The sequence below is a fragment of the Volvox carteri genome (assembly GCF_000143455.1).
Source record: "Volvox carteri f. nagariensis unplaced genomic scaffold VOLCAscaffold_3, whole genome shotgun sequence".
NCBI classification, from domain to species: Eukaryota; Viridiplantae; Chlorophyta; class Chlorophyceae; order Chlamydomonadales; family Volvocaceae; genus Volvox; species Volvox carteri.
Window position 1 is genome coordinate 116,380 of NW_003307546.1, and position 25,301 is coordinate 141,680.

The window sequence follows — 25,301 nt, forward strand, 5'->3', positions numbered from 1 at the left end:
GTGGGTGGGGAGGTTGGTTGGTTGGTTGGGTGGGTGGGTGGTTGAGTAAGGCAGCCCCCTCCAGCGGTATGCACCCTCCTGCCGCACTCTCCGATGCGCCCACCGTGCGCCCCCATCATTTGCGATCGTGAAGCTAGCTATCATATCTGAGATGTCCATCTCACTCCCTATCTCAACCCTCCCACCTGCCTTACCTGGGAATTAAACTCCTGCCCTACTAATATGCTGCAACTCAGCATGCGCCCCGAAACCGCGTCCTGCTCCACAGTACAGTCCCGAGCCGTAACCAGCGCCACGGGCACCTCTCCAGGTAGGGGCTGCTGCTCATATGGCGTGTAAAAATAGGCGCCCTGCCAGCCCGACGTTCCAACTTGCAGGCAAGCGTACTGTCAGAAGTTTGTTGGCAATTGGGAAACAGGGGTGCAACTGAGTGTGACTGGACAAGGGCATCATCTAGGTATCGCGCGGGACATGTACGACATGTACGACTTGCCTTCTTGAGCCCATGACACACAATCGAAAACCCCCCTTCTCCTTTCGGCAAAGGACAAAGTTGGATTGTGCGGCACAATCCGGCATCGCTAACGCTTAAAGCTGCCGCCGCTGCTCAAGAAATTCACAAACTACAAGACGCATGCGAACCTGGGCCAGGGCCAAGGACAGCTGGGTGTCAGCGCCGCACACGGTGCCCCAGCTGTTGTCGTCCTCCGGGTCAGCCCCCGGGAGCAGCACCTGCAGCCGGCCCTGGGACAGCTCCGGATAGGTGAATCCCGTGACGGGGTCCAGCAGGCGTGTGGTGAGCTTGAGCGGGGCCACCCAGGAGGGGTTCGGAGGCGGAGGGGAAGGCGGGGGCGGCAGCATACCTGGAGGGAGGGAGGGAGGGAGGGAGGGAGGGAGGGAGGGAGGGAGGGAGGGAGGGAGGGAGGAAAGTAAAGGAAAGTTCTGTTGGTTATGTAGAGTAGGAGGAAAAGGAGTAGGTGGAGGCTGGGCGAGGAGCTTAGCGCTCATATTCCCTCGTATCTGATTGGCACGCAACAATCTGCCTTACGGATAGATCCCTTCGTTTAGTGAACTTCTTCTTCGGTCTCTTCTTTTCTCTTTATCTCTGTTGCCGGTTAGCTAATCAGCTCGCAAACCTATGTCAGGGCTGCGGCTCTCGACATCCGTTGCATGGTCCCATCGCGGTTTTGCGCTCCCTTCGGACTCACTCACTCACACCAACGCCATACTATGTAACATCCAAATCCTCTAGAGCCTAATGGGGCTCATCATACCGACCGTACATATCCAAGTATTGCTTTCCTCACTCCACGACCTCCCTTCCTGTAGCCTCCGCCACCACCACCACCAGCGCCGCCACCACTGCAGCCACCACCACCATGTCATTCCACCATCCTTCCACCACGCTCCCCAGCACCCCAGCAGTCCCCCAACACCTTTTCCTCCTCCCACTTACCTGAACATATCACAGCTGCTGGTTCAGCGCTGCCGGCGCCCACACTACCGCAGGACATGGAGGAGGGTTGCAGCAACAACCCCTCACAGTCCGTAACAGTTTGCGCCGTCGCGGCGTTATCACAGGGGCTCACGCTAATGGTGGTTATCGCCACAAAAGGCATGACGGGCACAGACCCTTGGATCATTGCGGAGGCGGGGACCATGGTGCCGTACCGCTGGGGCAGGCCGAGCTGCGGGGGGCCGGAGTGAGAGTATTGGGATGGGTGAGGAGGGGAGGGCGACAGAGACGAAGCGGGATTGGTGAAGGGTGGGAAGGGCGTACAGGCATGTGAGTGACAGAAGAAGCTGTTGTGTGCCCGGGTTTGGATGATCCCGGGGCTGGGCCCGGGGGGACGGCGGGTTACCCGGGGGTTAGAGAAGATCTGGACATTGACCTTGACCTTGACTTTGACCTTGACCTTGCGGCAAGGGGGGGTTGCGATAGCGGGAACCCTAATGCGCCAAACGACACCCGGGAGGGGTCCTAACGCCGGGACGGGAAACCTCCTCCGTTAATGCTGTTCCTGAGCCACCGTCCTGGGCGCTCCTCCGTTCCGTTGTTACAGCAGGACACGATGCCGTACTGCCGTACACCGCACCTGACGGCAGACCAGCTTCGCCAAGTTTCTGTAGTTTTCTTTGTTATCGAGCGCCGCTCGGGGGTTGATGCAGATGGCGCCCCAATCCGACAGCTGCTCACTGTATAGCTACGACAGGAAAGGGACAAAGGCGCACGAGAAGCAGAGGGACATAGTATATGCTAAAGATACAAAAGGCCACAAAGACCAAAATCCAATTATAGGATTTGGACCTTTGGGTCAAATGCCAGAAAGAGTTCGTACGCATACGTACTGCAGCACCATGCAGCTCAGATCGTCGAGGGCCGTACCGGTGCGGCTTGTACGGGAATGTCGCTGTACACTTAGACGCCGGGGGACGGTTTGGAGAACTCAGCTTTCCAGACCCACTCGACGACAACCAAGATACCACAATCCCACATATAGACATACAGCTAAACCCTTATTCATTCTTGGACCTTATATTTCATGTTCTTGATCAACAGTGGGTATAATAATAATAATAATAATAATATAATAATATATTATTATATTATATTATATAATAATAATAATAATAATAATAATAACAACAACAACATTAATATGTGTGTGTAATATATACGTTAGATTGTCTCTATAAGAAAGAGACAATACAAAAGCAAATATCCAAAACATGACAATAAAAGGCACACGCATACGCCTACCTGCACAATGCCCTGCTGCAGCCCACTGGCCGGCACGCCCCTGGAGTCCACCAACCGAATGTCAAGGAAAACCGGCGGGGGGGGCGCAGCTGCAGCAGGATAGACAGACAGGCAAACAGGGAGCTTCGTGGGGCAGGCAGGGATGCTGGGGGGCCGCCTTTCTTCGTATGGTAGGTGCAAGGGCATGGGAGGGGAGCACATGCTCCCAGCGCTATGCGTTGGCGGGTTTTAGGGTTTTGGGCGGTGGAGTGGGTTAGCCTGGAGGGCGCCGGGGCTGCGGCCGTAACCCATTTTATGGCAACTAAAGTACTCCACATTAACACGAGGGTTTGTTTTACTGAAAGCATTGGACCCCCGCGTATGTATGTTGTAGCTGCGGCCAGGTGGGCGGCAGCCCGCCTCAAAGGTTCCAGAAACCTTGCGCGCTTGAGGGGAGGATGCGGAGGGGTGCAGGGCGCACCGTTTGTTGCGGTGAGGAGCTTGCTTAAGCAGCAATGGGTTCCTGAGCCCCATGGGTCGGCGTCTCAGTGGTTCACACGTGGGGTTCATTGGGTTCATTGGCGCGGGGAAAAACAAACGTATGGTAGAGCAGCCAGCCACTGCCAACCGCTGCTGACATATACATTACCTGCAAGCTGCCAACCGACAACTGTCTAGTCTGGTGTGCTCATGTTGGCCCAGCCGCTGGTGCGGGATGTGCATTGTGCCGTACAAATGTGCCGTACAGCCGTACCTCTTGGCTCGTACTCGGGGGGAGGCGCATCGAAAAAGGAGGGAGGCGTCGAGCGGCCGGAGTAATCCGGTGGTGATTCACCTCCCCCGAATCCACCCGGTGGGTCATAGTGATCCAGCTACAACAAGTACGACAGTCCAGGGGAGAATCACGGCGAGTGGTGGAGTTAAACATGCGACAAATCTATGGTGTCATGAGGTCACCGCATCAAGGCAAAATGGCATGGCAGGCGCCCAAATCGAAATGGGCCCAAATCGGCGCAGAGCAGTGCGGTACATAGAGTACACTGGGCCGTGTGGGCGCTGTGTCCCCCGGTAAGTGTGTGTGTTTGTGTGTGTTTGTGTGTTTGTGTGCGGGGATTGGGGTTTGGGGTTAGGGGCGTTGGGGCGGGAGGTCCGCTGTGTTTCGATAAGGTTGTTTGCCAACTTGCCGGGTAGAATGGGGTAGAATGCGGTTCTAAGGAGGCGGAGGAATCCACCTAATAGCCGGTGAGAGCGCTGGTGAGTGCTGGTGGTGTGGCAGCAGGTGCTCCGGCAGTGCATGTTTTTCCCCGCACTGCAACCCGCCAAGGAATGTGAAAGGTGAAGGGCGAACAGCGAGTGGTGTGTGTAGGCCGTTCTTGTCTGTGTTTAGAAACCTTGTGCGTATGTCCGTGGCTGCCACTTCGGCAAAGTCCTGGCCGCAACGGCATATTGCCTAAACGGACCGTCAGACAGACATACGAACCGACAAACGACCGACCCACGAGGAGCCGAACGGGCAAGTGGAAGCCCAGGCGCCCTTTGTGGTTCCCAAGGAGCATTAATGACCGCGTGGAGCGGTTGTGATGGGGAGCCGTCACCAAAGCCGTGACCGCCGGCCTGTCCGGTGTCGAAACACACCCGGCCAGGAAGCCGTCTCCCTGGCGGCGAGGCTGGGTGTTTTACGCTGTTGAGGGAAAAAGAACTCTAGCGGCTAGTAGACGGTCACCATCACCATCACCACTATCACCACCATCACCACCATCACCATCATCCATGGTAGCGACGGGGCCGCTGCAGGGGTCGCTGCCGTTCGTTGGCTAAATAACCGTGAAAGTGCCTGGCTGCTCACCCCTGGTTGCTTTTCCCCTTACGTTCGCTAATGCTTTCACCGTGTCCACATCCATTCGCCAAGCCTGCACCCTACATCGAGCTCACGATAACTAATCTCTTCGGGCTGCGTGAGGAAGAGGAGAAACAGGGAGCAGATATTAATCACCACTTTTCCCTTCGCCTCCATTTCCCACATCAGGTTGTGGGGCTCTTAACCCCTCCTCGCCCTTCCGCCCCTCTCCTCGTCCGTCCCTTTCTCATCCTCGGTGCGCCACCGCCCACCCGCTTTTGCTTTTTGACCATCCTGTCCGTCCGGCCCTCCAGACCCTGCCCAGGCTTTCGCACCCACCATGTACCCTTCTGGAGGGTGGGCACCCTACAACGGCCCATGAGTTCTAGACTCTTTGGGCCGCAATCCATTTGCTTTTGTTGTGGCTGTTGTAACATTGTTGCTTTGGAGTCCGTGAGCACGGATTGCGGACAAAATTCGACAGCGGTTGGCGGGATTCGAACAATTTACGAAGCGGCCGAACGGGAAGCGCGCATGGCGGGTCCGCCTAAAAAATAGCTATTCGAGGCGGTAGGCCATAGGCAGGTTTTGACGCAAGGACCGGTGAGAGGACTTACATGAGGTGCTGCTGCTGGTAACATTGCCAGCACCACGGCAAGGGCCAGAGCAGGCGCCGAGCTTGCCCATGTGCTGCGAGATGTCGCCATACTAGGAAAGGACTTGGGGCGGCTGGGATTGGAGGCTGGAACTGCTGGGAACAGCTGGCCTTCTTGTGGGATTATTTGAAAAGGTAGCCTGATGCAATGAGCGCCCGCCCTACACAGCGGTCTGCGCAGCAGTGCTCGGCCAATAGCACTAGCTCGAGCCTTCACAAGCTAGGTAGAAATTAATATAGAGAGCAGTGTGTTTTCTATAAAAACAATGATTCGTAAATCTCCATGGCTTCTTCTATGGCGCCCGGGAAGTCGCGTCGGGCTGCTCAACCCTTGCAATTTCGTGCACCGTTACCTCACTGCAAATAAGATTAAGATGTATATTGTAACATTTCTATTCTTGAGTAGGGCCGCATATTACGAATCGATGCCTCCGCAGAGGTACGTCTGATCCATCGCAAGGTAGCTGCGTTTTGCCGTACACTGCAGGGAAAGGCTGCGAAAAGAGGGCAACTACAGTAGTTCAGGTGACAAAGAACAGCTTTTATTTACAATCGCTCGAACCTGTAAGTGTATGTACAAAGGTTAGCTTTGTGTTGCACCCAGCATGTACTTTGGTTAAATCATTAGCCGTCAGGCGCGAGCCGTCTGTGTAAGCCTTCGACTATGCGTTTCTCGGGCCATCGCGTCATCTTACGAAAACTAGAGCTGCCGGTACAAATGGCCTGAACAGTCTTGCCTATGGCATGCCTGACACACTGTAGGACGTCAGTAAGCAGTACACCCATCACAATGCGCAGTCTATATGAAAGAACGGAGACAACTAACAAATGTAAGGCGATTTAACGCAGGCGCGGTAGTTGAGCCTAGAAGAGAACTTCAGGTAGTGGAGCCTAGAAGAGACGGGCTGAAGTTCTCTTCAGCCCGTCGCCGCCCGCTGGCCATTTTCATTGTTAAAGGCTCCACACTTTTCGATAGTAGCTGCAGTCCGTAAGCATATAATTTTGCAGCATCATGAATGGTTCCGGCGAAGAGGATGGCGAAACTTGGTCAAGTATGGCTTTCGTTCTTCTTTGCATTGCAGTACTCACTTAGCATCAGAGTTCCTGTCAGGTATGTGTGGGCGGTGCAAGGTGCGAGCTCCTGACTGCATGAACATTCGCAACAGGCACTAGAGGGCTTTTGTGCAAAGCATTAAAGGAGAGAATTAGATAAAAAAATATAAATCTTTGTTCTATTCAGCAGAGGCAATATCCTATGATATTTTTTTCGAAACATGGCTTATGATAATGTTGTTACAAATAGAGATTTTGCTAAGTTCTCTCTCCCCTGCTCCGCTGCCGTCCCGACGTCGCCTGCCTGCGTCAGGCATAGGTGATGAAAAGTTTTTCTGACGTGCCTACCTGCCTGCCTGCGATGACAATTTGTAATAACGGCGCCCTTTACACAGCTGCTTAAATCTGCCTGCATTTGTACACACCTGAAGGCACATCATATGCTTCATCATCATTTTGCGGGCCAGCAATGCGTCCTGTGCGCCACTAATCGCAACATTCGCAGGAAACGGAAAGTAAGTAGTTTCATCGACTCCTAACTCCCCGACCACGATCTGAGTCCCATTTACCCCATAGCTCAAATGCTTAAAAGGCCGCTGTTCAGAGCCGCTGATTAATAAGCTGCATAACATCGCTGTTCGTCAAGTCGACCGACCTATCGACGTAGACACGACCCAGGACGTGTTCGTTGCGCGTACGTCGTGAAGCGCTCTGAGGCCTTTTCGACATCCGAAAAAGATATGCCTTTTACATTATTTGCATTATGGATGAGGTTACAGACATGCGGGTAAGTAGGGAGCCTTGCGAGAACCTCGCGTACCATGTCCCAAGCGGCTCTGGCGGCTTTCCTCTGTGCGCCTTGAGATTGGACGATTGGACGATTGGACGATCCTCCAGAAGTGACTGCTGGCGGGGGTGATAATGATGACGATGTTTGTGCTAGTGGTGGTGCTGGTGGTAATGATGATGGTGGTGATCATCATCATCATCAGCAGCAGCAGCAGCAGCAGCAATATCGTCATCATCATCATCATCAGCAGCAGCAGCAACATCAGCAGCAACATCATCATCATCAGCAGCAACATCAGCAGCAACATCAGCAGCAACATTATCATCATCATCATCAGCAGCAGCAATAGTATTTACTTCACCACCACCACCTCTACCACAACCATTACCATCATTTTCCCCTCTTTCCCGCACCAACCTCATTTCGCAGTCACTGCAGCAAAGCTCTGCAACAGCAGCACTGGGAGGCAGCCCCCATTCCCTCCCCCTCCAGAACGCATCCCCGAGTAATCTGGGAGCCGATGACCCGGAGGGGGCCCCGGGGGCCGGAGTGGCGCACAAAGGGGCCGGGGCGGGGCGGGGCGGGGCGGGAGTGGTTAGAGCTAGAAGACGAAAACTGCGTGAGAAAAGAGGAGAGCAACAAAAAACGCTCTTAAAGTTTTTTAAGTCGAGCATAGCTATATAAAATCACTCATACCACTAAAATGAAAAGGAACAGCAAAGGAACATTCTCCTCTTTCCGTGGCGGGCGCCATTCAGTTCCCCCATTGCCATAAATCCATACACCCAACACTCACTACTTGCTACTCCGCACCCAGTACCTCCCAGTCGGCACTCCGCAGCGGCGGGTCTTGCGGCACTGGCGCCTGCTCCCCACCACACGCCGCCTATACCTCCTCCATGGGAGATCGATAGGGGGGAGCTCCATGCCCCCCAAAAGCACTTAGAAAAACCCATTGTGAAACCCTAAAACCCACCAGCACAGCACATCACAGCACAGCTCCCTCCACCCTACCCCAGCGGGCACCCCAACCCACTGAGTAACGCCGCCTGCACCTCCGCGAACTTCCGGGGAGTGGTCGTGTGGCTCAGAGAGGCCAGCGCCGCACCGCGGACAGCCAGGTCGTCACGGCACATGCGCCTGGGGACGGAGGAAAGAACGGGGGGTTAGTGTGTGTGTATGTATGTACGTATGTATGTATATGTGTATGTGTGGTGGAAGAGTAAGATAGCGGTTCGTTAAGGTGATCTCCTACAAGGCCAGGAAAACACGGGTCGGTTCGAGCCTTCTGTAGGCGCTTAGACCCTCCTAAGCCACAACACGTCCCGTTTGCCGTTACCGTGTTTTAACATGTTTGCATCACGCGCTTTCTACCAGTTCCATTGTCTTTCAGAGGATATGTTTCCGAGTAGCAAAACACGCGGACACCCCATCCTCTTTAGTTCTTCATCCCCTAAAGGGGAACTAATGTATATTTAAAGAAAAGCCACGGCGAAGTCGTTTAAGTGCCATGTACGTGTTGTTGTTTAACTAGAAGTCTATTTCACCGAGGCCCTCTCTGAGACAGCGCTCAGATCGAAGACTTTATGTACGACAAGGAAAACCTGTCCCGGGCTAAGTCGGGCGAAGGGTCGGCCTTTACCCTCTTCCCCCTCCTCCCCCCTGCCCCCCCCTCACCAAACATCCTCCACGGACTCCACCATTTGGGCCACACTCGCTCCCCCCGGTTGCACTGCCCCGCATGCTCCCGGGGAAGGACTCTCCCCCAGCAACCGCCACATCTCAACCACCAACCGCTCCTGGGAACGAACAACGGACTCCAACTCGACCCTTGGTGGTGGTTGCGGTTGAGAGTTGGCGGGGGGGTTGCGGGCGGTCAGGGCTGGGAGCACCACTGCAGGCGTGCGTGTGTATGTATATAAGTGTGCGTGTAAGCCGGGGAGGTAGAGGTGGAGAAGGGGAGAGGATTTCTACCCAATTTGGGAAGCTGCTTCTCGTGTTCATGAGCGGCAAGCGGCAAGCGGCACGAAGAGGAGGGAACATGTGGGGTCTAGGACGGAAAGACCGAAAGGATGTGCGGTACCGCACCCTCTGAAGGGAGGACAGGGAAGGAGGACCGGCAACACAACGTCCTGATCCCGCTCACAGGTTGGCTTGCAGCCGCCCAAACACGGCCTCCAGAGCTCGGGCCTGTTTGGCGAACACCAGCTGCTGAAGCTGAGGCGCCGAGGGTAGGGCGGAGAAGTTGCGGACGTCGGATAAAGCCTGACACCGGGACGGGACGTGCAGGGACCGCCAGACGGGGACAGATATTTGATTTTGTTTGGAATTTTGAATCAGTGAAATTGCGATGGCGAGGCTGGCAGGTGGGGATGGTTGTTAGCTGGGAGGTGGAGGAAATAGCGCGGCCGGAGGTTGAGATGGAAAGCGGGACTATGATCAGAGCTTTGGATTTTGGTGTTGAGGCCTCCACGGGATGTTGATCGGAGGGCTGTGGGGCTGGAGCCAATGTGCCGCGACGCTCAACGCGAAAGAGGTACGGCGGAAGGGGCATGGGCGGGGACGCAACTAAGGCCCGATGTGAAGGAAGAAAGCGAAGAATTGGGTACAGCGGATCATATTAACATATGATGTGTAATATAATTGCGTAACATTTCCTCTGTGAAATGACTCACCGGCAAACGCTGCAAGATGTTGCCTGCGTTGGAGAGGAGCTTTGAAGCCGAGTCCTATCGAATAGATGAGTAGGTATGAAAATTTCGCCTTAAGATACACGACGTGAGCGGTATTCCACCTTACCTGTAGGCTGAACCACCTTTCGAGGCAGTCGTTGGCGCGTTGCACCGCCGCCTTAAATTTAGCAAAATCCATTAGGTATATCCATTAAGTGTAACGTACTATTGTGCCTTATTAAACAATTTCTTTATTAGTTTGGAGTCGTATTTATGGAGGATTTAGGCACGGAAGCAAGCAGTCTGCAATAGAACCATGGAGCACTGGAAGTCGGCCCTCTAAGTCCTGTCCACGACAAGCATTACATGTTCAGGCTTGGACATAACCTACATCGAACAATCGAGTGCAGTTTGGATTTGTGTAACTGGGTACGGTTAGAACCACCGGCATCAGTTGGAAATTACTAGTAAGCAGCAACTCAATAACCCGATCCTCGATAACTCAAATCATACCATTAAACTTCGTTGACTGATTCCTTTCAACAGTAAACACGTAGTAAACACTTCCTCCAAACTGCTCACATCAGAACCGGGTAGAGGTTGCTTCGACGTTCCGGAGACCCGTGAGACCGGGCGCTGTGCAAGTCCATGGCAATACGACCGGGACCAGGAGAGACCGGTCGCATTAGGCAACCCGGGGACGGGAAGTCAGGCCCAGATATATGACGTATATCTGGGAGAAATTAGACACCGGGACGCGCCCAGCCCGCGCCAAAATGTAAGTAGATGCACAAAACCGTAGGATTGCCCCTGTCCCCTGTCCCCGTCCATCGGTCGGTTCGTCCGTCCGTCCGTTCGAGCACACGCAGGAGATGGCTACACTGGCGTAGGAGGGGTGGGCAGTTCGCAATGGCTATACTTGGTGAGCAACTCGACCGACTTGGCTGTTGGGATACAAGGCTCAAGTTACGCACAGTGCGGGGGCCGCTTGTAAAAAGCCTGTGGGGCGCGGAGAGCGATTTAGTATCGCGTCATCCTACAGTGCGTATACCGTACATATACACGCATACCATTGAACATCCTCTAGCTCTTTTAGTGTTCTTCTTCCCCTTTCGTTCCCCTAACTAATATTCTATTGGCAAAAAGATTTCATCAGAGGGCACTAACTTGGATTTTAAGTGACATCCGAACAGGCTGTGGCACGCCTATCGTATCGGCCGCCTGGTGAGCTTGGTGAAAGTGTACCGTACACAGTTGCTTTCTCCTCGCTCGCCGGTGCCTTGACCTTGTGCCGTGTCTCCCCCCCTTCCAAGGCTGTTCCGATGAAACTCATGGCGGGCGCTGGACTATTGGCAGCCGCACATTGGCGCCTGGGCTGCATGCTAAAGCATGAAGCCAATGTGCGGCTCCAGAGGGCGGCTGCATAAGGGCACACATTACGCAGCTGTCGGATACACACAAACTATAACCCGGACCGGCTGGCCTGCGTATCATCATGATGGTACTCGTGTGCAGGGACATGGCTGCGTCGGGCTTGGCGGCAATACTCCACTGCTGGGTGGGTCGAGACCTGCAAGCCGGCGACCTGCAAGCCGGCGGTAGCGGCCAAAGTGCTTGGGATCCGGGCGCACCTGACCCGGAGCTGCTGGAGCTGCTGGACCCGTATTGCACCGCGTTCTTGGTGCTATCGCTGTCAGTTTGCACCTCGTTCTTCTGTTCACCACGGACCGCCACATTTCGTGTCCGGAGGTGCTGGGCGAGGTGGTACGGCTGCCGGCCACCGTACCGGTCAAGCAGCCGCCACGAAGCCACCGTGAAGCCACTATTACTCAAAAGAGGCACTTAGGTTTAGAATCCGCTCTGCAACACGCTCTGCAGCTCCCGGACGAGGAGGAGGACATTTTGGCTGCTGGCAACACGGGAGCTGGCCTCGCCGCCGCCGACCCGGATTCTAAGTGCCCCCTTCCTCCTTACTACATACCCTCCATATCCATCAGCTCGAAGGATGCACCAGGTGGGTCGTGAGGTTTGCAATATGGCCATGCTGGGGCGGTCACACCATGTATGTATATACATACATGCAACAACATTGTGGATGTCTGTGGAGTGAAAGCGGCCCCGGGGTGCAGCGCAACCCCGCGGTGCCACGCCCTCCCCCTCCGGGTTGCCCTGAGGTTAAGGGGTTCGGTTAGGCCGGCGGCAGGTGGGCAGGTGGGCAGCTAGCGGCCGCGAAAGGACGGCGGACAGCCATTGCGAGACATGACCGACAGACCCACTGCCGTACAGTGCAGCGCAGTACACCAGTGCACAGTGCAAGGGGTAAGGGATGGCAAGCCTCCGGCCACCACCTCCGCCCGCGCGCTCCTCCCTCCACCTGCCCCTCCCGACCCTTAGTCATCCTCCTCCATGGCAACCTTCTTCCCACTTCGACCTCCCCTCCTCCCCCCTTCCCCTCTCCCTCCCCGCCTCCTCTCCCCCTCCTTCTTACCACTCCCTCCCTCCTCCCTCTGCCTCTCCTCCTCCTCCTCCCCCCCACTGCTCATTACCTCCTCCTCCTCCTCCTCGTCCCCCTCCCCCTCCTCATCCCCCTCCTCATCCTCCTCCAAGTCTATCATGAGCGACCGGGACCCCGCAGTGAAGGCGGCTGCAAGGCCACGAGGACCGCTCACAAGCAGCGGCGGCACCCACCCCGCCCCGCCACCACCCCCAGACGCGTTGACGCCAACTACTCCAGCCCCACCGCCGCTACCCCCGCCGCTGCTGCTACTGCCGGCGGCCCCCGGGCTCCCTCCCCCCGGGGCCCCCCTCAGCCGGGAGCCCGGTACTGGCCAGTGAGCTACTGCCCCACGTGCCGTACAAATCTGCAAGGGAGTTGGGGTGCCCCGGGGGGATTTGGGAGTGAAGTGAGGGGGTTGGAGGAGGCGGGGGACACGGCGGAAGTCATTCAACAGAGCGGCGGCAAGAGAGTGGCTGCAGCAGGGACAGCGGAGTAAGGTTCCCACGGGCCCACGTGAAAGCTGTGCCTCTATGTCTGTCTGTCTGTCTGTCTGTCTGTTTCGTATGTCCTGCTTCGTCTTATCTTTGTTGCCGAGCCACCAAGAAAACGAACCATCTTAGCGTCGAGAAGTAGAGGAGAGGAGGGCGGCCGCCGCCGATGGGCGAAGGCGGTGGACCCCCCCCCCCGAACACCCTTTAGTCTCCAAAGGGCTTCCCTCCCTCCAGCCCCCCTCATCCCGCAGCTTCTCCGGCCTCCCTTGACCCCATCTACATCCGGACTCCGTCTGCTTCGCTTGACTCTTCCACATCGCCCAATTGCCGCATGAATTGCCGCCGCCCCCACATCAACCCTTCTCTATTGTACAGTACATTACCTCCCTCCCTTTACAGCTTTCAATACAACTAAGCTCACCACCGTCAAATCCATCCCACCAATACACACACATACATACACACGCACAGCCAGTCCCTCCGGGGGACCTTTGCGCCGTACCTGAGCCACACTTGCACAGGATGATGGCGATGCTAAGTGCCGTACAACTTCGCCGCCGGCAATGTCACCGACGTCGACCATCTGCAATCCCTCCGTAGGAACCAGCGCCAAGAGGCCCCCGGTCTCGGAGCCGCTGCCGCCGCCGCTACCTGCTGAGCCCTGACCGCCGACCCGCGGGTCAGTGGTGTACGACTCTAACAGTAAGGCCAGCTGTGCAGCGCGGTAGTACGACAGTCCCAATACCCTCATACCATGCGGTAGAGTCAGGAGACAGGCGTGTGCCTGCAGCCGGGTGTGGGTGTATACCATCAAGCTATAACACAAACAGCAAAAACACATGAACACAAATAAACATGTGCACGATCATCTGTTGTGCACGAATCTCTGCTCTGTTTCCTGGTCATTTACCCGGCACCCCGAGCCTCCTCGAAAACCTCTGACCGCTTGCCTGCGGGGTCCTCCGCTGCTTAAGCGTAAGCCTCATCAATAGCAGCGCCTCCCTGCCTCCGCTGGCACCACCACCGCCGCCGCCGCCGCCATCCCCCAGTTCCCGTGCCGCCGCCCCCGCCCCCGCCGCCGCCGCCGCCGGTGCCGGTGCCGGTACGGTGCAGGCCAGCAGCGCCGGCCTACCCGCGTGCGGCTCTGTACGGATCTGGGGCAGTTGCATACAGAAGCAGATGCCGTACCCGCTCCCGAGGTAGCTGCTACAGCCGTCCTCACCGCCTCGGCTAGCGCGTGGGTGAGGTCCCCGTCGCGGCGAGGGAGGCGGCAGTAGCGGCATCTGCACATGGACATACATACACACATAACACACACGTGACTTATATGTGTGTAACCGCTTGGGTATTCGGAGGATTAAGGAACGAACACCGGAGGTTTGTGATGGGGGAAAAGCGTGTGCGTTTTTATGTGTGTGTGGAAGAGGGAGGGGATAGGACCCTAAGAGATGGGGGAGAGGAACGGAAGGACCACACAACGGCATGAGACGGGTGTGAAACAGCAAGCGCTTGAAAGGACGTCGTGTTTGAAAGGACATGCTCCGGTGACTGTTGACGGGGTTTAGATGGCTCCCCTCAATCTATAACCACCACCTGACACCCCGGCAACAGATAAAACCGCCATCTTGGTTTCGCCAGCCCTCTTAAAACCCACTAAAACCAGTCTCTGTACCACTGCGCTAGCCATTGAGGCCTGGGAGGGCGGTCTGGAATACCGCACACTCTCCTGTCTTCTTCGCTCCAATGGCCCACTACCCCTCCATCGCCAAGCCGAGCCCGCGCTCAAGCTCCTCCGTGCTCACAACAAAACTTCTCCCCCAGCCAGCTAGCATTCCTCAGCCCCCTTCCCGCTCCCCACTCTTTTACCCCTCCACACACACAGATTCAGGCATACACACACATTCCGTCCACACACGTCCGAACACGATACATATGCTAAGGCGCGGCAAAGTATGTGCCTGAAAGGATCTAGAAACGATTCCGACAAAGGGCAGGATGAAAATCCTTCGACTCGACGAGGCTGGATGCAACCCCATGCCGACGGAAACGGCGATGGACCGACCCGGTTATAGTGAGAGAGACCAGCGCGCCGACCGGGCGCGTGCAGTGGAGTAGACGCCATTGCCGTTGATCCGCGGGGGAGATTCCACTGGATGCCCGTGGTGGTGGGTGCTGAACCCGGAATAGTCAGGTCACTGACTTGCAGAATCCGGCACACATGGATTCGAACGATGACGCTGCCCCGAAACACCGGGGAAGGTGGTAGGGGGACTGCCAGGCTAGCTAGTGGCAACGGGTGAAGCTACAATCTCACCCCCTACTTCACACCGCCAAACACACACACGCATGCGCGACTTGCACTCACCCGCACCAGCAGCTGCACCGAGGGCGACACGTCTTCTGGTAGCCTGCCAAACGCCCCCCGGCACAGCTCCCCTAACAACACCAGCTGCCGCTGGAGAGGCTTATCAGGCCAACGACTGATGCCCCCGCTGCAGGAGTTGCTGCCCCCGCCGCCGCCGCCGCTTTGCGATGAAGCCCCCCCCGCCGCCGCCGCCTCCTCCTGCAGTAGCGACCCCTCCATTTGCGGCATTGGGAATGCGGCCTCTTGCAGCGCCTTCAGATGCGGTAGCAGGTGTTTAGGGAAGGTGAGTGAGCCCACGGGTAGCCCCAGGGTGGACTGCGAGGCGTCCAGATCTCTCGCCACGGCATCCGCACTCAGCTGGCCTCCCTCCTCCAGGAAGGCCAGCAGGGTGGGTAGGCATATCGGGGCGTCAGCTAGGGATCCGGATCCAGATCCAGATCCAGGTAGGGGCCCCCCGGGTACGGGGCCCTCCGCACCTGGGGGCCGGGTCTCCTCCAGGGACTGAGGAGGGGAGTGCGGGGGAGGAGGAGGGGGGAAAGACGAACCACAAACGGGCGGGGGGGGGGTTAAGGGGGGGAAGACGTTAGGGGGGTTCGGGGGGAGGGTACGGAGGAGTAAGAAGAGGGTAGGGGAGGGGTAGGGTGGGAAAGGGACGAGCGAGTGTGGAGGACACTGCCGGGTGAGAAAGAGGCGGGGAGGGGAGAGGAAAGGGAGGAAGGTAGAGAGAGTTAGAAGGGGGAGGCCGGGGATTGGGAACTCAAGGAGGGCAGTGTAAGGGGGGGGATGCGACAGCGGCCTGCTTCCGCCGTTGAAAGATCGAACTGACAGCCGTCCCAAGCCGGATGCTTAAGGTTGTGTGGGTTGCAAGCTCAGCCACTTAGCCTCATCCCGACGCCACCTCGGACTGTTCGCAACCTCATTTCCCCCTCACACACACACCCTTCGCGATCTTTCCCGCGCTTCAATCTCCACATACCTGCTCCACATTCCTTGCTCGCGACTACCCACCCACCGCAAAGCCGTACAACCCCCATCCTGCGCCTCTCTGGATGGAAAGGGCTCCTCTCGGGTCGCATTCCGCGTCCCCTCACAAACCCCCCATCCCCCCCTCCTACTCGGTCGGCAGTTGACTCCTCCCTGCATGTAATCGCCCCCCCTCCCCTTTCCCCCCCTTTCCCTGCCTCCCGCTGGACATCAAGAATTGTTTCGTTAAAACTTCTGCACCGCATTAGCCCCCTCCCCTCCCCTCCCCTCCCCCCACCCCGACCTGCAGTATCTTGAGCAGCCATGTGAAAAACACCCGGTACTGGCAGCCCACCCGCGTCAGCAGCTGCCGGAGGAACTCCGTCTGCAACAGGGCCTTCACCGCCTCCACCTCGGTGACCGCCACGGCGTACTCCTGCACACGGGGGGGCCGGAGGGAGGGGTGTACGTAAGTGTGTATGTATGTGTATTGTGGTGCGTGGCGGGTTGAGTGTGGGGAAAAGGAGAAGGTAATAACCTGGGGAGAAGGGGGAAGACGTGCGTCACACATGAACCCTCCTGGGCGCGCTCCACACACACACACACACACATACATACACACACACGCACATATACTGCAGACCGTCACCTCTGCTTCCCCCCTTCCCTGTCCATTCTGGACTTTGGCAATTGACTCTTTCCTCGTTGCCTCCGGCGTCATCTGATTCCCCCCTCCCCTCCCCTCTCTCCCCTCCTGCCTGCAGACCCAGGGTTTGTGTGATGTCGGCAGCTCGGGCCCTTCCCCTCAGGTCCCCCACCACGAAGGCCACCAGCTGGAGGGCGGGGAGCACCCCGTCGAGGAGCTGGCAGGAGACCTGTAGGACCCGGGGGGGGTGGAGGGGATGGAGGGGGGGAAGGGGGGAAGGGGGGAATTAGGTGCGAGGATCAAGATCTCAACTGCTGGGAAGGGGAGAAGGTGCGGCCCGATCGCTTGCAAGCAGTTGCGAGGAAGGGGAGGGCCGCGGTAGAGGGCGTAGTTGCGACGAGGCGGGTCGAGGAGGCGGATGGTGGGAGAAGAAAAGGGGACAAGTAAAGATGGGTTTTGCGAGGTGGAAGGAGGGGAAGGCAGGGAGAAGACGGACAGCACAGGGCTAGGCTTGGCATTGGCGCCCTAGAATAATCCATGCCGTACGCCGCCAAAATACCCACACCCACACGCTGCGTGTACGGTATGACGTTTTATACCCGTACCTGCCTTTACTATCCCCCGGAGGCGGTTGTCTTAGGCAGGGGGTTGTCTTAGGGTTTAGAGCTATCCCATCAACATCCCCCCCTCCCTTTCTCCATCCCTTCCTTCGAAAACCCAAATCCAATCTCCACAACACAATCGCCTCACCTCACCTCACCCGCCTCGCCCCCGTCCATGCCCCAACATACCACTTCCACCCCTCCCTCACCTCACCTCCTGTACGGCCATATCCACCATCTTGCCCAGTCTCCTGAGCCCCGCCTCCGTGAGGGTGCTGGTCAGGAAGGACTGCAGGGGGGGGCTGACGTGGCCTGGGAGGGCGGGCGGCCGGGTTTTGTCCGGGGGGGAGGGAAACGAGGTGGGCGGGGTGAGTGGCAGTGGGAAAAAAGGGGGTGGGACGCTTCCTATGCAAAATGGGCGGGGGGGTTGGAGGGTTTTGATGGGGTTTTTAAGGGGTGACATGGACGTGTGAAGTCCAGAGGAATGATACTGGGGGCAATGTCTGGGGGCATGACGAGCCGGTGTGTCCGGACGCGCTGCACGTCTCACAGGGCCTCCATGTACCTGACCCACCCCCACCCCTCGATTCGCTACATGCTGCATGCCGCCCCCGCCACGTCCCTTCCTCTCCGACAGCAATACCACCTTGGGATGATACATTAACAGCGCCCTCACATACCACTGTGCCGCTACTGCCGCTACTGCTGCTGCTGCTGCCTTAATCAACTGTATGGGTAGAGCAACCCAGCTGAAATCCTCGTCCAGCTGAGGTTCACATGTCGCGCACCCTTGCACTCCTCCTGAGGGGCCCCCTCCCCCCCACCCACACCTGATGCCAGCATGCACGTCAGCTCCCCCAACACGTCGTCGGGGTCGTGGCCATGCGACTCCAGGATCTGAATGGAGGGGTGGATGGTTTCGGAGGGGGGATGGGCAGGTGGGGTGTTGCTACTAGAGGGAAGAACGCCATGGTGACAGGACACGGTGCGGGCGTACTAATGGCATGTATAGGGGGGGATGATAATGGTAACGGGCGTGAGGGGGGTGGCATGGTCTGTTCGCCCGCCCAGCCCGACCCAGCCCCAGACGAAGACGGCGATGATGGCGAGTTGACGACGCACCTCCCGCAATTGTTCATCCATCCGCTTGCTCAGCTCCGAAGCTGCGCCCTTCCACGCCCTCGCTGCCGCCGCCAGCGCCGCCTGCGCTGCCTTCAGCCGGCCCGCCACTAGGCCCCCGAGCAATGACAACTCCAAGATCTCCGCCTGGCAACTGCCAAGCTTGCCGCATCCGTATACGCTGAGGGTCGCTGCCGCGGCGGCGGTGGCAGAGAAGCCGCCCCCACTGCCGCTAGCCCCATCACCGTTCGCCACAGGCTCTGAAACCACTAACAGGGACGTCAGGTCGCGGGACAGCACGGCCTGGAGTTTCCCGGGCAACTCGCCGCGGACCGCCGCCAACGGGGCCCTTAGCGGAGCGGCGGCGGCGGCCTCCGCCTCGCCACCTCCATCCCTCGCGTCGCCGCCGCTGCCACCGCCGCTTGCCCTGGGTGGCAGCGCCGCCACCATTACCTCCCCACACGCAAACATGGACACGCCGCCGCCGCCATCTGATGTCACCAAGACATCCAGGGAGTCCGGCGGCGGCGGCCATTCATGTAGCGTGGCGGCGGCAGCGGAACCGCCGGGGCCCGCGTTGCTGCCTCCGGCAGCGGCGCTGGCTTTTCCTGCGGTGCCGGAGGCTGCCGCCGCTGCCGCCGTCGTCATCCCCGCCAGCCCCGCGCCATGCTCCCGGCCCGGCGGCGGCGCTGGGAAGAAGCGTGTGTGGCGGTAGCGGTATGCGAGGTGCAGCGTTGGTGTGGCGGTGGCAGGGTTCGGCGCTAGGCCCTGCACCCAGCTGAGGTGGCAGACGGGGGCCGCTAGGGGGGCTCGGAGGGTACGGAAGAGCTCACAGGCCTCCACGTTGTAGAGGGACACGGCGCCGTGGCGGTGGCCGGTAGCCAGGACCTTGCCTGCGCGTGCGTGTGTTTCGTTAATTTCACGGTGGATGCTGCGGCTGTTAGAGAGGTTGGTTTGGTGACATAGCTAAAGTAGAGGAGGCACTTTATGAAGGGCGTGGTGCGAAGGTGGGAGGGTCTCCCTGTGCAGAGGTTCAGCATCACGCGTAACGGAGAGGAGAGGACTTAAGTGGGTGAGGTGTTTGGGAGGGGGGAGAGAGAGCCAGCAGCCGCAAGATGCCATGTCGAAAGCATGGACTAGGAGACCGGGCTGCATGCCCAAGACGCGTCGGTACAATACACAGCACAGCCAGGGTAACAGTCCAAATAAGCCCTCCATGGGGAGAGGGACGGGTTGGAGTAAAGCACAGAAAAGCGCTTCAGAAGGGGGTTGGGGTGTTTGTTGTTATGTGGGTCCCACCGTCGGGTCGCCAGCAGAGGGCCGTGATGGGGGTGTCCGGGCAGGCCACCCACAGTTTCTGCCACTCCAGGCGGTGCACCCCCAGCTGTCCGTCGTCGCTGACGAGCGCCAGCAGATCCATGGTTGGGCACCAGCATCCCAGCACGACCTGCAGTCGTGGTTTCGGTGGTCATGATCTAGATTGCGTCGCTGGCAGCTTTGCTGTAGGGGTTACGTAGACTTCTTCTCTTCCTGGCTGTAGAACCGTGCAGACCTGATGGCTTAGAGCCTTTTCGTGGAGAATTGTAAAAACGTTGGGGTTTGCCCTGGTTCCGGCATCGGAGCCTTCCGAGGCAGAGCTGGATGAGCCTCCGTCGTGCATGATAAAGTTATCGGTTGAAGTGTTAACTTCATGCGTTGAAGCCCGGATGGCACCAACAGCTTGGGTGGGCTAGGATTGGGCGGGAAGTTATGAGACAATAAGATCGCTCGAATACACCTGTACAATTGTTTACATCTCTAAAGACTGCATATACCCGCAAATCCGCATGGCAAAACTCGTCCTTAGTGCCTACGCAATTCCCGTTACCGGTAGAATTGGGGGCTTCTTTTGCGTCCCTTGAACTTTACATGATAAGAGAACCTACACCTGGGGGTGTTTGGATATTTAGTACTCAGTATCTGAATCCAATATATTGCCTTGGAGTTTTGTGTCACCGATTGATCGTCCATCCCAGTCGCACATAGCACAGCAAGGAACTTCTGATCGCAATAGTTGTCAATGCACAGGCTTTTAAACAAATTAAACATAAACTTTGCTACTTCCTGTGCGTTCTCAACTGGTGCGTTCTCAACTGGGCCCCTTGCAAGGCATTTCAGCACGATGTCAGACTTTTACAAGGATATTGTTGCGCCTAACGGCGTCTACAAATACTATTTGAATGGACAATGGCTGGAAAGCACATCGGGGAAGGCTGTGGGCATCACCAATCCCTCGACCCGGCAAACGTGCTTTCAAGTCCAAGGTGAACACGGCTCGTTGTCATTTGGGCGAGTATGGTGCTAATCCTAGCTCAGAACTATGGATGGACGGCGTGCGGCCACTGCAGGCGTTATTTAAGGGTGGGCGCCTGAAGTATTTTGGTTGAAAGACCGCACGGGCTGCTTTGTAGAAGCAGTCTTTATGAGCCTACATTTCTCTGAAGTTGTGTCCTTCTCCGTGGCTCTACAGCGTAAAGGGTTTTGCCCCTTGGATCCTTAGGTTAGCTGAGTTAATAGCGCTGTCCTGCTGCGCAACGGCACGAATTAAGACAAATTTCTTTGACAAGGCGACCTTGTGTCCTGGAGCGCGCGCCACCTCCCAGCCTTGTCCGATTACAATCAGTCGCTCTTTTACCTGCTGCCCGCAGCCTGCACACAAGATGAAGTCAACAAGATGTTTGATTCCGCTAAGGTTTCCCAGAAGGCTTGGGCCAAAACACCTCTCTGGAAACGTGCTGAGTACCTTCATAAGGTGGCGGCGCTCATGCGACAGCACGCCCAGCCCATCGCGGACTGCCTGGTTAAGGAGGTGGGTTCCAGTGCCAGCATTACTGCAAGCCTGGGTTGAAGGCACTCCGGCTATTTAAAACATAGTGTGACCCACATCCCATCTCATCCCACCCCACCCTTAAAAATGTGTCTCCCCAGTTTCCCTCAACCTCCTCCCCACTACCCGTCTCTCCCTCTTCCAACCTCCCTCTCCCCCCTTACACCACCGCGCCACGTCCCCCGCTCCCGCAAGTAGGTCCCAGTCCCACATCCTCCACTTCCCTCCCGCCACGTCGGCAGCTGATCCCTTGGATCCGGCACACAAGCTCCCACTACCCTCCCCCAAACCGCCGCCCCTCCCCCATGTCCCCTTCCTCCCCCCCTGGACCAACCCCTCCAAAGGTTGCCAAGCCCGCCAAGGACAGTCTCACCGAGGTCATTCGCTCCGCTGACCTGATTGACTACACGGCGGAGGAGGGGGTGAGGTACCTGGGGGAGGGCCAGCTGCTCAACTCGGACTCATTCCCCGGCAACGGAAGGAACAAGATGTGCCTGGTGTCCAAGGTATTTAGGAAGGGGGAGGGCCAGGAGCGGGGGGGTTGGAGGTGGAAAAAAGCAGGGGGGGCAAAAAGCAGGGCGGAAGTGAAACCCTGTACAAGGACTATCCGTGCTAGTGGGTTGTACTATCATTTAAATCCTGTCCCGTATCATTTAAATCCTGTAGCTAAGAGGTAATGAAGGTGAAGCTGGATGAAGCTGTTGTTGGAGGGGCGCGGGTCGGCACCGAAAGCTTGTCGTTGGGGGGAGGGGGCGAATGGGGTAAAATGGGGGGTTGGGGTTAGAGATCATGTGTGATGTAAGTTATTACCGAAGTTGAGTTGCTGCCATCCAAAGTGGCAATCTGAGGGAGTGGTCTGCTGATGGGGGGAGGGCCGGAGGGGGAGGATACCTGCCGCCCCGCCCCGCCCTTGAGTAGCAAGCAACAGTAGGTGGTGACTGTGGCTCCGACTATCCGCCTCTTAGGGTGCGTATCTCCCCCTCCGTCCATCTGGTGACGGCCGTCTCATGGATGCGAGGACGGCAATTCCACCACCTCCATCACCACCACCCTCTCCTACAAAACACCCTCCCTCTACATGCGCACATGCTCGTCGCATAGCGTGTGGTACGTGACTTCCTTTCATGCATTTCTTTTCCCAAACGGCCGGCCGCCCCCTCTTCCTTCAGCCGTTTCCCCCCGCCCCTCCGCCTCCTCCCTCTCCCCCCCCGTCCCGTCCCCTCCACCAGGTTCCCCTGGGTGTGGTCCTGGCCATTCCCCCCTTCAACTACCCGGTCAACTTGGCCGTATCCAAGTTGGCTCCCGCGCTGATGGCGGGCAATGCGGTGGTTCTCAAGCCCCCCACTCAGGGGGCTGTGGCGGGGATCCACATGCTGCAGTGCTTCCATGCAGCTGGGCTGCCGGCGGGGCTGCTCAGCCTGGCCACCGGGCGGGGGGCGGAGATTGGCGACTTCCTCACCACCCACCCTGGAGTGAACTGCATCTCCTTCACGGGGGGTGACACGGGTGCGTGTGTGTATGCATGTATGTATGTGTATATGAGTGTATCTGTGTATGTTGTTACAGGGTGGTATAGCTTCACCAGCGGCCCCCTTCCCCGAGGCAGTTTCCTGCCGTCCCCTGCGAGAGGGGCACCCTATTCCGTTCACCCCATCCGACCTCAGAACGTATTCGTTGGGTTCAGCAACTCACCACCAGCAGCCAACCAAATCTAGCGGATCAACGGCGCCTCAACTTAGTTCCCGGTCAGCTCGCAAGTTGATATAATCTCGTCCTACACCGTCCTACAAGAGGGGGGGCCACCTCCCAATTCAACACCCCTCACACACACGAGGGGTCGGCAGGCGGATTTCAACCCGGAACCTCCGGGAGCAGAAGTCAGGCCTTAACTTCTGCTAGCCACCTGCCTATATGTATGTGTGTATGTATGCATGTGTGTGTGTTCTTTTGATCCCCCACCTGGCTTGCTGCTGGCCGCCTCCTGTCCTCCCTCCTTGCAGACGTGGGCGCCGTTGTTTTTCTCGGCGCTGCGTGTATTTCCCTCCCCCTCCTTCCCCTCGCTTAGGACTCCTCAACGAGGCAGTTTTCTTGAACTCTTAAGGACGCCGGCAGCAGCTCATTCCAAGTTTCCTTGCATATGATTCCCCCCACAACCCTTCACCCCCACCATCACCTCCACCCCCACATCTTCCCGGCAGGTATCTCCATCAGCAAGAAGGCGGGCATGGTCCCCCTGCAGATGGAGCTAGGGGGCAAGGACGTCTGTATCGTGTGTGCGGACGCGGACCTAGCCCTGGCCGCCAAACACATCCTCAAGGGCGGCTTCAGCTACAGCGGGCAGCGCTGCACCGCCGTGAAGCTGGTGCTGGCGGTGGACGCGGTGGCGGATGCGCTGGTGGCGGCGGTGGCGGAGGGTGTAAGGAAGCTCAGCGTGGGCATGCCGGAGGACGATTGCGACATCACGCCCGTGGTTTCGGAGAGCAGTAGTAATTTCATCGAGGGCCTGGTCATGGACGCCAAGGAGAAGGGTAAGGGGGTGGGGGGTTGGGGGGTTGAGGATCAGATTCAAGAAAGTAAATGGGGAAGGAAGGGGGAGGGCCTGTACGTGCGGGTGTGTGGGGTCTTCGGGTTGGGGATAGAGGAGAGAGGGAGAGAGAGAGCGGGAGAGAAAGGGGGGAAAGACGAACCACGAACGAGTGAAGCTGCTGCCAAGAAAAGATTGTACAAGAAAGGCGGGGAGGGGGGGCCCGTTTCTCTCCGCACCTCCAGTTGGCGGTGCTTTGGAAGTCGGCCGTTGTCCCTTTGCCGGCCGTTTTGCATCTGGGACATGGACGATGTTTCGCTCGAACCTACGAATCAACCCCCTGCTGCCGCAAGCAGGCGCCACTTTCGTGACTGGGCCCTACAAGCGCGAGGGCAACCTGATCTGGCCGGTGCTGCTTGACAACGTGACTCCCTCCATGCGGCTGGCCTGGGAGGAGCCCTTTGGCCCGGTGCTGCCGGTCATGAGGGTGCGGTCGGCTGAGGAGGCCGTGGCGCACTGCAACGCCTCCAAGTACGGGCTGCAGGGCTGTGTGTTCACGAGGGACATCAACGCGGCCATTGCCATCAGCGACGCCATGGAAACCGGGACAGTGCAGGTAGGGTGGAAGAGGAGGGAAAGGGGAAGGGGAACGGTTTTTCTTTTGGGGGGTGGGACCGGAATTGCGGCTGCTGCTGCTGCTGCAGCATATTATCAATGATGATGAACCCCCTAGGAGCCCCGTAAGACGCTCCCGTTTCCCCCGTCGGACTTTGGACGCCGGCAGCAGTTCATTTCTGAGTTTCTTGCATATATGATCCTCCCCCCCCCCCCCGCCACACATGCCGTCCCTAACCCCGTCACACGATGTGACCACCCTGACTCCAGTCCCCCTGGCCCGGCCCTCGACCCACCTCAAGGAACCCTCTTCCCCCCCCCCCGGAAAACGTCACCACCGCACTCGCAGGTCAACTCGGCGCCTGCTCGCGGCCCCGACCACTTCCCCTTCCAAGGCTTCAGGGACTCGGGTATTGGCAGTCAGGGAATTCGCAACTCGCTGGCAATGATGGTGAAGACCAAGTCTACAGTCATCAACCTGGAGAAGGAGTCGTACACAATGGGCTGAGGAACGGAGGCCACACGTAGCACTGGCAGATGGTACGGATGAACACGAGTCAGTGCCGTACAGTGGGACTCTCTGCCGTACAGTGCGTCTTCCCATATGCGACGCTGACCGAGGGGGTGTGGGTGGAACTGGAACGGCGGACGGAGGGTGGGGAAACGGACGTCTCTAGGAGGCGGATTTTGAAGGAGAGCTTTTCGCGCTTGTTTTTCCGTGACGACGAATGGCATGATGGTAGTCGACCAGCGTTTGCCTCAAACAGCCAGCTGCAGCGATGTCCCACTACCGAGGTGCTCAGGTGCCTCAGTGGGTTTGGATTCGGATCCGGATTTGGGTTTAAATTTTGGATTTGAGTTTGGCT

The 25,301-nt window shown here is 57.8% G+C and overlaps 4 protein-coding genes across 4 annotated transcripts in view; 1 reads left to right on the forward strand and 3 right to left on the reverse strand.

Moving 5' to 3' along the window:
• Window positions 1-5,284, reverse strand: part of VOLCADRAFT_102937 (uncharacterized protein) — a gene marked incomplete at both ends in the record, with an annotated part of 16,669 nt that extends 11,385 nt beyond the window's left edge. Inside the window, 8 exons of the mRNA XM_002946464.1 lie at window positions 195-350; window positions 643-863; window positions 1,544-1,688; window positions 1,863-1,916; window positions 2,097-2,204; window positions 2,762-2,850; window positions 3,495-3,612; window positions 5,195-5,284. Coding sequence (XP_002946510.1) covers window positions 195-350; window positions 643-863; window positions 1,544-1,688; window positions 1,863-1,916; window positions 2,097-2,204; window positions 2,762-2,850; window positions 3,495-3,612; window positions 5,195-5,284 — 981 coding nt within the window. The remainder of the gene's footprint in view (window positions 1-194; window positions 351-642; window positions 864-1,543; window positions 1,689-1,862; window positions 1,917-2,096; window positions 2,205-2,761; window positions 2,851-3,494; window positions 3,613-5,194) is intronic.
• Window positions 5,285-8,085: 2,801 nt separating this feature from the next.
• On the reverse strand, window positions 8,086-9,946 carry VOLCADRAFT_86520 (uncharacterized protein; the record flags this gene model as incomplete). The annotated part of the gene is made up of 5 exons (XM_002946465.1): window positions 8,086-8,215; window positions 8,753-8,905; window positions 9,222-9,340; window positions 9,751-9,759; window positions 9,875-9,946. The coding sequence occupies 5 exons, from the start codon at window positions 9,944-9,946 to the stop codon at window positions 8,086-8,088; spliced, it is 483 nt and encodes a 160-aa protein (XP_002946511.1).
• A 1,294-nt stretch (window positions 9,947-11,240) lies between these two features.
• Window positions 11,241-19,850, reverse strand: VOLCADRAFT_86521 (uncharacterized protein; the record flags this gene model as incomplete). Its single annotated transcript, XM_002946466.1, has 13 exons — window positions 11,241-11,332; window positions 11,379-11,499; window positions 12,294-12,391; window positions 12,488-12,608; window positions 13,238-13,519; window positions 13,653-14,018; window positions 15,101-15,601; window positions 16,368-16,499; window positions 16,882-16,938; window positions 17,526-17,623; window positions 18,142-18,208; window positions 18,434-19,323; window positions 19,730-19,850. The coding sequence occupies 13 exons, from the start codon at window positions 19,848-19,850 to the stop codon at window positions 11,241-11,243; spliced, it is 2,946 nt and encodes a 981-aa protein (XP_002946512.1).
• A 741-nt stretch (window positions 19,851-20,591) lies between these two features.
• VOLCADRAFT_56054 (uncharacterized protein) lies at window positions 20,592-24,943 on the forward strand (the record flags this gene model as incomplete). Its single annotated transcript, XM_002946295.1, has 7 exons — window positions 20,592-20,733; window positions 21,118-21,278; window positions 21,641-21,802; window positions 22,526-22,802; window positions 23,495-23,824; window positions 24,174-24,436; window positions 24,785-24,943. The coding sequence occupies 7 exons, from the start codon at window positions 20,592-20,594 to the stop codon at window positions 24,941-24,943; spliced, it is 1,494 nt and encodes a 497-aa protein (XP_002946341.1).
• Window positions 24,944-25,301: the final 358 nt, after the last annotated feature.